This window comes from Xiphophorus couchianus, chromosome 4 (assembly GCF_001444195.1).
Source record: "Xiphophorus couchianus chromosome 4, X_couchianus-1.0, whole genome shotgun sequence".
Lineage (NCBI taxonomy): Eukaryota > Metazoa > Chordata > Actinopteri > Cyprinodontiformes > Poeciliidae > Xiphophorus > Xiphophorus couchianus.
This window is the reverse complement of record NC_040231.1, coordinates 17,590,861-17,603,786: the sequence shown is the minus strand read 5'-3', so window position 1 is coordinate 17,603,786 and position 12,926 is coordinate 17,590,861. Positions and strand designations below refer to the sequence as shown.

The 12,926-nt window shown below is 37.6% G+C and overlaps 2 protein-coding genes and 2 non-coding genes across 4 annotated transcripts; all 4 read left to right on the top strand.

Annotated features, from left to right (window-relative positions):
* The first annotated feature begins 889 nt into the window (after nt 1-889).
* gcshb (glycine cleavage system protein H (aminomethyl carrier), b) lies at nt 890-4,192 on the top strand. The gene is made up of 5 exons (XM_028014063.1): nt 890-1,095; nt 1,956-2,035; nt 2,858-2,921; nt 3,011-3,142; nt 3,289-4,192. The coding sequence occupies exons 1-5, from the start codon at nt 939-941 to the stop codon at nt 3,384-3,386; spliced, it is 531 nt and encodes a 176-aa protein (XP_027869864.1). The 5' UTR covers nt 890-938; the 3' UTR covers nt 3,387-4,192.
* A 1,721-nt stretch (nt 4,193-5,913) lies between these two features.
* On the top strand, nt 5,914-9,546 carry rpl13 (ribosomal protein L13). Its single transcript, XM_028014061.1, has 6 exons — nt 5,914-6,022; nt 6,473-6,590; nt 7,159-7,300; nt 8,606-8,779; nt 8,998-9,054; nt 9,343-9,546. The coding sequence occupies exons 2-6, from the start codon at nt 6,487-6,489 to the stop codon at nt 9,499-9,501; spliced, it is 636 nt and encodes a 211-aa protein (XP_027869862.1). The 5' UTR covers nt 5,914-6,022; nt 6,473-6,486; the 3' UTR covers nt 9,502-9,546.
* Nucleotides 8,456-8,533, top strand: LOC114143810 (small nucleolar RNA MBII-202). Its single transcript, XR_003595327.1, has one exon. It is a non-coding gene; the product is annotated as a small nucleolar RNA MBII-202 (small nucleolar RNA).
* Nucleotides 9,189-9,268, top strand: LOC114143809 (small nucleolar RNA MBII-202). The gene has a single exon (XR_003595326.1). It is a non-coding gene; the product is annotated as a small nucleolar RNA MBII-202 (small nucleolar RNA).
* Nucleotides 9,547-12,926: the final 3,380 nt, after the last annotated feature.

The window sequence follows — 12,926 nt, the reverse complement described above, 5'->3', positions numbered from 1 at the left end:
AAAAACTTTCTCACAACCCTGATGTTTGGTCTATATTCAGGCCTATCTCCATCCGTTGATTGTATTCAAATTATTTGAGGACTGGTCACAGGAACATGTCCAATATAAAGGATGAGAAGTTTCGCATGTTGCTAAGGAGGAAGAACTTCAAGAAATCTTTCAAAAATGTTAAATACTCATCCTCTAAATATGGCTTTGGAGCTGATCTAATCCAGAGCTTTCTTTGCAGGGACTTGTTCCTAACCTTGGAATCTAATTATGAGAGTCTCTGGCCTATTTAAAAATGGAGAATTTAAAATGCTTGAGTTGTTAAAAGCACAATACACCATAAAGCATAAATATTATTGAATTAATCAATTTATCTACATTATTCACTGGAAATTACAACTGACTTCCATCCATCAGTTGTTTTTCTTAACCACACAAAACATTTTGTTTCAAAGTTCTGCTGTAAGATGTAAAACTTGCTGTCTAATTTGATTGTGGTACAAACAATCCAAATCTTTTACAATATAGAGAAATGTGCTGTAGGTATCAGCAGGCTTGGAAAGGTTTCTTGGTCTTCAGTGAGTTTATGGAAGGACACTTAACATGGATGATGACACTACAAATAACAGAAATCTTATTTATTATCTAGAACATAAATGTTATTGCAGCATCAAATGAATGGTTTTTTAAAAATTAATAAGCTAAATGAATAAATGAAATAGCAATAACTGAAAAACATTTTTTTAATTAATATTAATTGACCTTTGGGTCCCACCCTTCACCCCCTCAGCTCTCTACTTCTCCACCATCATTGTCCACGCAGGAGCTCGCCACAGTGGGATGGTGCGCGCTCTCGTGGCTCAGTGTGTGTGTGTGTGTGTGTGTGTGTGTGTGTGTGTGTGTGTGTGTGTGTGTTCTGGGTTACACTGTGCCTGCCTGCTGCAGAGTGAATGAAGATGGCGATGAGAGCAGCGCTGCGGTGCCTCTCGGTAAACTTTTCTCCCAGGCTGCCGCAACTCTCGTCCGCAGCGCAAGTTTCAGCGACTCGGCTGCTGTGCAGGAGCGGCGCCCCGCGGACTCTGAGCACGACCTCGGGCCAGTGCACAGGTAAAATACAAAAAGGAAGAAATACAAACCAAACAGAAGAACCACGGAACACGGGGATGAACTCCACTCCCCATGTGGACAGATTCCTCATTATAATCAGCTTCCAAAAATAAATAAATAACGATGTAGGTTATGAAATGGAGGACTAAGAGACAAAAAGGGCAGCTAGACATGTGCTGTTTAACTTGAATGTTTTTTTGTTTTTTATTTCTGTAAATTTGACCACATGTTGCGTGCTTTATCTTTTTAACCACGAGCTCCTGATTGGGGTGTTAAAGGAAAACCTGTGTGCACCAGTAATTAGCCTGTTCAAGCAAATGTCACCCATTTTGCTGCAGTTGTTCAATATAAATATCGACAGTGATAATCCATCTAGCAGCTGCCATGTTTTACAAGTTTTAAGATCAGAAAAAGCATTTGGAGCATTTAGTTATTTGTATAACCCTAATCATGTATTGGCATCTTGCATCGTCACAAATCTGGTTCAAAGCTGTATTTTTCTGCGTTTTCTGACGCCAGCTCTGAATATTGCTCAGGCTTTAGACTACAGTTATTCCCTCGGGGTGACAGCATGAGCCTGGAAGCACAATGCTCCAACTCAGCACTGGGCATGACTGTGAACACAAGTTATTCTTGCTTTTGTGAACCCTTTTCCTGAAAGCATAACTGCATGCACCTGCAGAAACGCACAGTAAGCTGATATTTTATTTTTCTGCACATGGTCTTGCATAACTGAGAGCCCAACGTCCGGCTGTGGTCCATAGTACAAATTTTTATTCTTTGTCAACACAGTGTTTTTTTTTTTTTCTTGCTTGACTAACTGGCTTTGTGAATCACAGTTTATGTGTTTCTCCCTGTAGCCCTCAAGTTCACTGAGAAGCATGAGTGGGTGCTGGTGGAGAGTGGAATCGGCACTGTGGGAATCAGTAACTATGCTCAGGTCTGCTTTTTAATTAGTCATTCTTCTAATCTTTGATTTATGACACTCTTTGCTCTGATTTTTCCCGATGGTGGTCTAAAAGCTGTCCAGAGCTGCACTTTGCTCTCTGCAAATCCACTGTATCAGGGTAATTCATTGCTTTATGATTATTCTTTGATAACCGCCAAGCGGGAGAGGGAGGCAGATCATTTTAAGTTCAGACGCTTGATGAACCGTAGATGTCCAAGCGGTAAATGAAAGCAGAATTTTATTATCCTAAACCTGAATGAAGCAGTTGAGGCGTGATTGTCTTTTCATGGTGAGTATTTCCTGTGCTGAAAAGCCACAGCTTCTGAGATAAAGCATAAGATGATCAGCAAAGTAGATTTAAGATACACTCAGTAAATATTATGCAAGGTTTTTAGAATAAAGAATTAAATGCAACTTTTAAAATTAGGCAGAAAAAAGCCTTTTAAACTGGTTTATAGAAAAATAGAAATACCTTTATGATGTTTATTGTTCAGATATCTTGTAGTCATTGACTTAAAAACAGTCGTCTATAAGCTCTTGAGAGACAGTTTGTGCTGCCAAACAGACAACATCTAAAACTTGGGTGCAAACAGCTTGTTTCAACATGTTCTAACTCCAACTACTTGGCGTTGCTCATACTCCAATTGTGCAGTTTGGGAGCAACACCCAAATGTGAGGTTATTTGTTTTCAGAACACATCCTCTAATCAGGAGATGTTGTTGTAAATCCCTTTGGTCATGTTAATACTTTAATATTTCATATGCACTGTGTTTTTGTGGCACATATATAATTATTATTATTTGATGACTTTAGGAAGCTTTAGGTGATGTGGTTTACTGTGGACTGCCTGAGGTTGGCCAAAAACTTGAACAGCTGGGTAAGATCAGGGAATATACTATACCGTAGTAACTGTTTATAGCTGTGCAATAAATGTAATCTTTTGTGTTGTGTCTATTTCTGCTGCAGATGAGTGTGGTGCCTTGGAAAGTGTAAAGGCTGCCAGTGAGCTGTACTCACCATTGACAGGGGAAGTGACAGCAATCAACACGGAGCTGGCCGAAAATCCAGGACTCGTGAATAAATCCTGCTACGCAGACGGTAAGTCTCAATGTTGCTCATCATAGAATTTTGTTGTTATTTCTAAAAACCTGTCCTGCTGCGTTTGTCACCAGTGCAGTTGAAAAGCTGCCAAAAATAGAGCTATGTCCAAGTTTTACTTTCAAGATTTCTTTTTTATTTTTCAGGATGGCTAATCAAGATGACCATTGAAAGGCCTGAAGAACTCGATAGGCTCATGGACCAACCTGCTTATGATAAATTTATTAAGTCGCTGGAAGAATAAGACAACAAATTTATTGTGATTATTTGTTATGTAGCTGTAGTCAAATATTAGCAGACTGGGTTACTAACATTGGCAGTGATCTGCAACATTCTTTGCAATATTTATGTTATGAACACTTTATAGTGTGCTGCAAAATTTTAAATGCCCAGTAACATTTTTCATGTAGAAAGTGGGGATTTTTTTTAATTCACCAGTGAATCTAAAGGGCTTTTATGCTAAGGTTTGTCAGTATTATTGGATCTTCTTCCTAGTACTTTGCTCTGTTTTTAAGTAGTGCATAGTTGTATTGAAACGCTGGGAAATTCAGTTTTTAATTCATTTATTAAAACACTGAAAAGTCTTTAAGTTTGATTTAATCTGCCTGAAATCTGTTTCATTATATGTTTTAAGAAGGCACAGTATATCTTTATGATATGTCGCACATGCTCACATCCTGTCGCAGCTGTACAGATGGTGACAGGTCATACCGTCTGCTTGTCCTAATTTTAGTGCCACACACCTTGACCTTTCCCCTTGGTTGAAGATAGGCTGAGATTGCTGAAGCTAGTTGATCAATAATTAATCCAACTGGGATTTTAAACCCATTGACAAAAGCTGCAGTTAGTGCTTTAAGTTAATGATTTTAATTACTGTCTTCACAAAAAACAGTTCAAATATTTCAAATTACAGATGTTATGCTAAAAACAAACTTTATACTTCCATAGTTTTAGTCTATTCACATTCTGTCAACTAGATTGCTTTGTGTTTGTTAAAACAACCTGTATGTAAAATCCTGTTATAAATAAAGAGCACATTTATAACAGTTATTGACATCACTGGCTATTATGAAAAAAATTATACTTTATACTTTACTTCTTTATGAACTAACCTAATACTGAAACTTTTTAATAAAGCGAAACCCTTATTTTGAGTAGTTTTATTCAGTGGAAGAAAAGTATTGTCTTAAGAGGTAGTTGATTTTTAACCAAAAAAGACTTGTCATAATCATTGGGACCGCTGACAATTTATACTATGAAACATTGATCAGGTATTTTCAACGCAAACCGTTTAAACTGATCAGAGTGTACACTAACAGAAAGATGGTTATATCTCTTCTTGAAAATGGGAAAGACAAGAAAACATTCCAGAAAGGCAGATGTTTAGTGAATCTTTTAAAGCAGGAAACTGCAGCATAATGTATCTTCTAAGCTTTCCCATATCTACAATGAAAGCAAAAATAAAGAATTAGAAAAAAAAAAAAAACCTACAACCCGGAGAAGGTTGAATAAACACCGGGAGAAGAGTAGTGAGAGGAAAGAAAATGTGCAAACCTCAGTAAGAGCACTGCAGCAAGGCGTGACATGTCGGAGTCTCAAAGTCGCCTCCATGCTAGTTAGGGTTCAGTGAGAGAGGCCTGGAAAATAACCTTCCGTGTCCAACACCTCAAATGTAAACATGTGATGTTTGCTAAATGGTACTGAGAATTTAACTGGAATCATATGCTTTTGTCTAATGAGATTAAGACTAACATTCTCAATCTCAGCACAAACACTTTGAGCATGAATAAGCATGTCACGGCTGCTGGAAGAGCTATAATGCTGTGTGAGCCTATTTATTCTTCAAGGGAGTTGGGAATCTTGTGAGTTCACGGGATCATAAGGTCCTTAAAGTCAGAATATTTAACATTCAAATTTGGTGGACCCTAGACTGAAAATGGCTTCACAATGAGTCTTTCGGCAGAAGGATCATCCATGATTCATGGCAAAACCAACTTTCTTTCATTGTGAATTCATTCCTAGGAGCTAAATCCTACAAGAAAAATTGTGGGGTTGGTGCAAAAGAAAGGACCTAAAAGTATGCTGAAGAGCAGCACTCATGGGTAACTCAGGTAAATGTAGAGGAAGACTAACTGATACAATAATAAGAAACAAATGCCAGTTACCGTTGTACACATTACTTTCTGTAAAGAAATTTTATATAATTAAAAATTCCTAATCTTGGATTTTTTATAGACCGCAAATTCGTCAATAATTTATTTGAAGGCTTGCTGCACATTTTTAGCAAGATGCTAACAATTCTGATGGATACAGTACAGTCTAGTGTCCACGATCACCTTGCATAATATAGAGTATTTTTTCACATCATCACCTTCTTTAAATAATAGCCTGTCATTGTCAAAAATGATTTTTGGAAAAAATAGTAATAATAAAAAAAATATCAGCCCCTTTTTATTGCCAACAGATGATTTAGGCGAAGAAGAAAAAAACTTTTGGTAAAAAATTTGTAACAAATATTTCTAAATTGGCACTACAAAATCTGTCATTTTGATTGCAAAAGACAACTAAAACAATCACAAAATATCGGAAGAAGGGCTATTTATTGACATTTTAACCGTTCATCTGGTTTCTTCAATATATTATGGCTCAACCGGCTCTTTAAGAACATTCAGATTTTTATATGGCCCAAAATGAAAATGAGTTTGACACCCCTGCCTTACATTGTTTGTAAAGTTGTTTAATTGTACATGGGATGAACTCTCTTGAATGCATTTGCTCTTTGATCAATCATCTGCTCTGCCATTGGCTGGTCTTTCCATATCCCACAATGCGCCGCCTTTCAACTTCCTTTTTCCTTTCGGCCATTTTCCTCCCTCATAGGTATGAGAAATTATCCTGTCCATATTTTCTAACAATCTGCCATAATCCTGCGTAGTCAAAGGGAATCGGTAATATTTCGTTACAAAATAAAATAGTACGGATTTTCAGCTTTATAATAATATAATTATTATCATAATTTCTCCCGCTAAATTGCTGAAAACAACATGTTTAGCGAAGCTAGTGGGTCAAGCGGTAGCTGTTAGCATTGCCCTTATAATTCAGCCTTTAATTCGTATATGTCAGTCGATAACCCACGGAATAAACATTATATAGACCTAATGCGTTAAAAAGTGATTAGGACAAGTTACTGTGTGGTCACGGAGAATTGTAGCGGAATGGGGCACTGCTTCAGTAGTTCAGTTTACGTGCTAGCCTGTAGCACTTAGCCTCGTATATCGGCGTGCCGGTGCTGCTGTGTGCTCATCTCTTGTTTTCCACGTTGTTTTGAAGGGAACTAGCCAACCATGGCCCCCAGCCGGAATGGAATGATCTTGAACCCCCATTTTCACAAAGACTGGCAGAAAAGAGTGCGTACCTGGTTCAACCAACCTGCCAGGAAGGTCCGCAGGTGAGAGCAGCGATATGAACACATGCTAATGGAGCATCCACTGATTTGTGGACGAGTAGCAAAAACACAATCATTACGGTAGAATGTAACCTAAAATATAATGCTCATGTAAATTTAATTTGTCTGAGATCGGAATTTTGCTTGCTTGTAACATCTTTGTTGAGAGAACTGCAGTTTTTGCCTTACATTTTTCAAAATGAAGATATTTTATCAGCTTGTTTAGTAGAAAAATCTAAATATGTGCTTGAGTGGTGCTGCTGTTCTCACATCAATTGTTTATTTTTTCCTGAGAATATTAAGACAGATTAAGGTTCTTATGTTTTGTCTTATTCACATAATGGAGAGGAGGATAGACCAGAAACATATTTTATTGGCAAGAACATAAACATCTCTGAAAGTAACTGAGTTCTGACGATAGTAAACTGTTAAATATTGTAAACCTTTGTATTATCAATCAACAGCAATATTTTATGATTGTATCATGGATAGGAGCTATGTCCTGCTCTGTGTCTACACAGCAATGGGTCGCTTTATTTGTTAAAGATAAGCAAAATGTTTTTCTCCCCAGGCGAAAGGCTCGTCAGGCCAAAGCCCGCCGCATTGCTCCTCGTCCTGTTGCTGGACCACTGAGACCACAGGTTAGATGCCCAACTATTAGGTACCACACCAAGGTTCGTGCCGGACGTGGGTTCACCCTGGAGGAACTCAAGGTAATGCATTAAATGTACTCATAGTTGCCAAGTTAATGCTGTTGATGTACTTTTTAAGAGTATAGGGTCACTGATGCCTCCTTATTTTGCATGCCTGTAGTCCAACTTCATTGCAGTTTTTTTTAATACTCTTTTTGTAACTTATCCAGATTGAGTTTATATATATATATATATATATATTTATATATATATATACTGTATATATATATATATATATATATATATATATATACTGTATATAAGAAATCCAATATAAGTACTAAATGATTTGACACCAAACTGTTATGGATCAAACTTTGCTGTGGAGTTATGATACCCAAATGTAATACCTGAGGTTTACATTTATGTTTGTATGTAACAAAGTAGAAAGGAAAGGATTATGGTCATATGGAAATTAGCTAAACTTGAATTTTTTTGTGGTGTTTAACTATGCAAAGTTTTTCAGCGTAGAGAAATTTTAGGTCTTGAACATTAGTGCAATAAATGTAGCATGATAATAAAACCAACCATTATAAGCTGAAAATGTTTCCAGTCTTAGGTTCTTTTTGGAGCTCGGACTGTTGTTGTCCTGAAGCAAATGTCAAAATGCAGCTTGCATCTGAAGTAAACCTTTGAGAAAACAAATCTTTGACTGTTTGAACAAAGATGTTTAAGCAAAACAGCAATACATTGCATTTCAGTTGCTTGTTTCAATAATGAAAATAAAAAAGTTCAAGTTTAAATCAGCTCTTCATACCCTTTATAATAATACGTGTTAAGTGTTTTACGTAATGGAACAATCCATTTATCGTAGATATAAACAACCCAAATCGTCAGTAGTTATGGTGGTCAGTATGAAATGTGTTCACATGCTGAGGCAGATGTCCTGAAACATAGGTTTGTCTCATCTTCATATCCAAACTACTATTGTTTCTGTAGATGGAGAAAGAACAGACCCAACCTTAATCGATGCTGGAATAAGAAAAGTTCAGCTCAGGCATGATGTTGACAATTTACTCCATTTTCCCCCCCATAGTTCTTTGACCATGGTTAAAAGAGCACTGTTTCCTCTTTGCTTCTTTTAGTTTACTTGAGGTAAAATAAAGGATGTATATGACTGGCATTTGTGATCAAATGCATGAAGATTATTTGTGTTTACACATTCCTGCAGTCAGATGATGACACATCTCCGGAATCTCTGTATTTTCTTGATGAAAATGTTGAACCCTATTCTGATGGCTGCTAAAATGAAACGGCTTTATCTGAGCACTATTAGGATGACTTGCTTTAGATGTTCAAATTGTCAATGTGCTGTTTTTTCTGCAGGCTGCTGGAATCCACAAAAAGACAGCCCGGACCATCGGCATCGCTGTTGACCCCCGGCGCCGCAACAGATCCGCAGAATCTCTCCAGGCCAACGTGCAGCGCCTGAAGGAGTACCGCTCCAAACTCATCCTGTTCCCCAGAAAGGCATCTGCACCTAAGAAGGGAGACAGCTCTGTAAGTGTCTGTTCCTGCTGAGTAAGCAAACCTGAAAAATAAAGATGGTTAAAGTTGTTGTTCAGTTTCCCTATCTTCCTATCAAGGCTTCCTATCTACTGAATAGGAAGCCTTGTAATTTGAGTACTTAAAAATTACTTATATCGGTACGGTTTTGATCAATTAAGGTCGAATGTCTGATGGTGAGATGTATTGATTTTTTTTTTTTCCCTTTCCAGGAGGAGGAACTGAAGATGGCCACTCAGCTCTCTGGCCCAGTTATGCCCATCAAAACTGTAAGTCACAATTCCTGCATAAATGCTCCTAAGTTAAACCAGTTGCCATATTTTTTAAAGAAATTTTACGTGACTTATGCTCCGTAATAAGTGGCTGGTGTTCTTATTCCAACGTTTTCATGGCAGCAGTCATTTGATGACAAATCTCCGGAATCTCTGTACTACTTTGATGAAACATTTGAACCCTTTTTCTGATGACTGCTCTGTTTTTTTTTTTTTTAAACATTCTGGGATACCAATCTTGTACATTGTGTGAAATATCTCACGTCCACACTTGTATTTCTTCAGGTCTACAAGAAGGAGAAGGCCCACGTTATCTCTGAGGATGAGAAGAACTTCAAGGCCTTTGCCAGCCTGCGTATGGCCAGAGCCAACGCTCGTCTCTTCGGCATTCGCGCCAAGAGGGCCAAAGAGGCAGCTGAGCAGGACGTGGAGAAGAAAAAGTGAAAATAGTCACTATGGAACTTTGCAAAATAAAGTCTTTAAAAAGAACAATGTGAGATTGAGATTTTTTTAAAGTGAGCTCTTACTACAGTAGTAGTCATCTTACTACTGATGATTACTACTGATGTAGTAATCATCAGGTTAGGTTTTATCTGCAGTATTTGACAGGTGTAGAAAACCTTTGATATAATTTAACAGATCTGAAAGGAATTCATATTGCTTCTGTTTCGCGACTGTATATCCATGAGAGGGTTTCATTGAGAATAACTCAAACACTTGGGAAGTTCATAAATTCATATTCATAAATTTCACTTGAATTATGTAAGCATGGTGGTTGAAATGTCAGTACTTTAGAATTTGAGTATTCAGACTACCAGACGGGTGAGGTGTGAAAAGATTAAATCTAATGGGTCAGTCTGAAGTGAAGTGGCAGAAATTTGATTCAGTGTTTGTTTTATCCAACAGTAGGGGGCACAATAACACCTTAAAATTTGTCACAAATGTAAGCTTAATCTTAAAATTGAACTGTAAAGATGCTTATTTTGCCAGGTTTGAAGCAATTTTCATGTGCTTTCATTATTTAACGATGCATTGCCAGAACACAATTAGTATGTGGAGGCTGACTCTTTATTTGAACTGGTGAAAGAGAAAAAAATCTTAATTTAAATGCCAAGAGAGCCTCTGCCAAACTCAACATACTATAATTGTTAAAGATTTGTGTAATTTACCATATACTAATAAACAATGTAGAGATGAAATCAGGGGCGATCAGTTGTAAGAAAATCTCAGTGCAACTTTGTTGCTATGCAGGGAGGCGAAACAAAATTTTAATTGGGCACAAACTAATATGCTAACAGATATTGCCAAACTATTAACATCTAATGCTACTACAGGGGTCCTGTCTATTTCTAAATGTATGAAGTAATTTTGTTTTTAATGTGTTAAGATAAATTATGAAGTGACTGAGGTGCAAATAGAGTCCTCTGTACAGGAGAGAGGTTACCTGAATTTAGACAAATATGATCTTTTTCTCCAAAGCATGTTCAGAGGATTTTATGCTTGCTTATTGTAAAGTCTAAACAGTCTGAACACTCTTAAGTGACGTATGAAGACAAATATTTACTCAAAAAAACTAAAATAAATTGTACTATATTTCCCCAATGTAGTGTGTTTACTACAATATTATAAACGGGTAAAGATTTGCCCATTTCACTAATTTCATTGGTAGCAGCTTTGAAATCAGCAGAAAGACTGACACTTGAGTCTGTTTTCAGCTAACTTCCTGAAAAGTGTTGCTCCAATGACTAAATTTATAAAATATATTAGCATAATATTTATTAGACTTTTTGTTTTTTGAATGCTTTACATACAGAGCCGCTTGTTTTCCCCGCTTGTTTATGGGTCGAGCAACAGCTGAGTGGATGACCATGATAACCACGCCGTGTCCTTTTTGCAAACTTCTAACGGCTTTTGGTGGAGGCAGTGAAGTGGTGTTAGGTGTCATCTCGCTCATTGGAAACAGGAGGATTTTTATTATTGAAGGCAATGTCAGTGTAGAAACACCAAGATGAGATTCTCTAATCAGAGACAGTCCTATATTTTCAGTATTTGAAACTGAAGTCTATTGTCCACGATGCTAATGTTTTCTCCCAGAGAATGGGGTTTATCAGGCACTGGCTCCAGAATTTGCCAGTGGAGAGGTCAGGACTAACTTCAGTCACAGCCTTTAGACACTAGTGGGATTAAATTGAGTGTGCTGTTGGTTGCAGTGTGACAAACCAATGATGCCTGAGGACTGGAATGCAACCCGACAGCAGTGTTACCAATCTGGTGACCAGTATGAGGAGGAGGAGCCACGCCATCCTGGTTGTATATGGTTCTCCCATGCTGTAGCCCCTGTTTGTAAAAGGAATATTAAATTGCCAATATTTCCTGTTTCTTCACATTTTATTAAACAAATCAAGAAACGAACAAGTTTCAATAAGAGAATAAGAGCTTTTCAATACCATAGATTTGTTAAGTATTTTATGGGCACAACACACACCATTTCTGGGGAAATAAAACAGACTTTTCAACAGTACAAGATTTATTGACAAGAAACATTTTACATCAAAGAAATAATTGACCAAACACTGAGTCTTGGTACACAAGCCAGTCAGATTCAGTTGATCAATGTCAGCTTGCAAAAGGTTGTTTTTCCCACATACATGTCCATCATTCATTGTTGATCCAACTTTATTAGTGAGAGAAACTTTAGACACAATAGTCCTTGGTAGCAAAATCCTTCCAGTGTCCAAAAATACCTCCACTCAGGGGAGCTGCAGGTAGAGAGCTGTCGATAATGGTGCACAGACTCATGGGCACAGAGAAAACTTGACGCCTGTGCCTTAGGCCATAGTCTCACGTCCTCCTATTAGGGTTTAATTTGCATGCAGTGTGGTCAGCAGCACCAAGCTGTGCTGTCGATGCGACTGGGGAGAGGCGGCATGAATAGATAATCCATGTGTAAACGCCAGGGAACGTCCTGTGAGGTGCTGGACTGACAGCAGCAGCAGCAGATGGTTGTTGTTTGGAGCTGTGGCGTAACAGGGCTCAGGTGTGCGCCCGAGAGCAGACGCTTCTTACCAAGTCTGAGAGCCCATGGAAAAAGAGGAGGCAGTGAGGTTGAAAACTGCCCAAGAGAGCTGATGATGTTTAAGCACAGAGAGTTTGAATCCAGGCATATAAGCAGTTTTTTAAAGAAATCTTAGGCATGATATCAAGCTGTGAGGGAATTCAGACAGAGATCTGTTTTGCTTTCACACAATGATCAACTCAACATATCAGATAAATATCAAGCAGAAAACTGAGAGTTTTCTCTTTCATGTAGTTGGAATGATTCAAATAACCTTGATGTCTTCTATGAGTGCCCCTTAAAGCTTCTGCCACAATTAAAAAAAAAATGTGTTTGCTTGAAGGACATGTTGAGTTTTTAGCATCTAAAATCAAACAACCATACAAATGACTTTGAATGTGTAAATACTTTCATTATGAAATGGAAATAATCATCTTAAATCGAATTTATTAGAGCTTCTTTGTCCTGCTGCTTCTCAAACTCAGTGGGTTCTGTTTTGTCAGTTCACCAATGTTATGCAATATCTGGAAATGCATTCATCAATGTAATACATTTTGTGGGTGGACTAAGAAAAGGTTGAAGCTCAAACATTGTGTATGAACAGTGCATTATGTAACATACGGTAGAGGTGAGGTGAATTGAAAACATCTGCAGTCTGAATCAGATTCTCAAGGACTTTATCTTGTCATGGTAAAAAAGAAAATACACTCTTTCAGTCATTGGGGTGTTTAATGCACTAAGCAACACAAATGATCTTTTCCATTTTCTGCAGTTATCTATATCTGACATCAAGCATACAAAATCACACAGCCAA

What these genes read in the sequence shown, in the direction of transcription:
- gcshb (XM_028014063.1), top strand. Translation starts at nt 939, where the DNA reads ATGAAGATGGCGATGAGAGCAGCGCTGCGGTGCCTCTCGGTAAACTTT. An exon ending in GAATCAGTAACTATGCTCAG is followed by an intron (nt 2,036 to 2,857) that starts GTCTGCTTTTTA and finishes TGATGACTTTAG; the next exon opens with GAAGCTTTAGGTGATGTGGT. An exon ending in TAAATCCTGCTACGCAGACG is followed by an intron (nt 3,143 to 3,288) that starts GTAAGTCTCAAT and finishes TTTATTTTTCAG; the next exon opens with GATGGCTAATCAAGATGACC.
- rpl13 (XM_028014061.1), top strand. Translation starts at nt 6,487, where the DNA reads ATGGCCCCCAGCCGGAATGGAATGATCTTGAACCCCCATTTTCACAAA. An exon ending in TCACCCTGGAGGAACTCAAG is followed by an intron (nt 7,301 to 8,605) that starts GTAATGCATTAA and finishes TTTTTTCTGCAG; the next exon opens with GCTGCTGGAATCCACAAAAA. An exon ending in CAGTTATGCCCATCAAAACT is followed by an intron (nt 9,055 to 9,342) that starts GTAAGTCACAAT and finishes GTATTTCTTCAG; the next exon opens with GTCTACAAGAAGGAGAAGGC.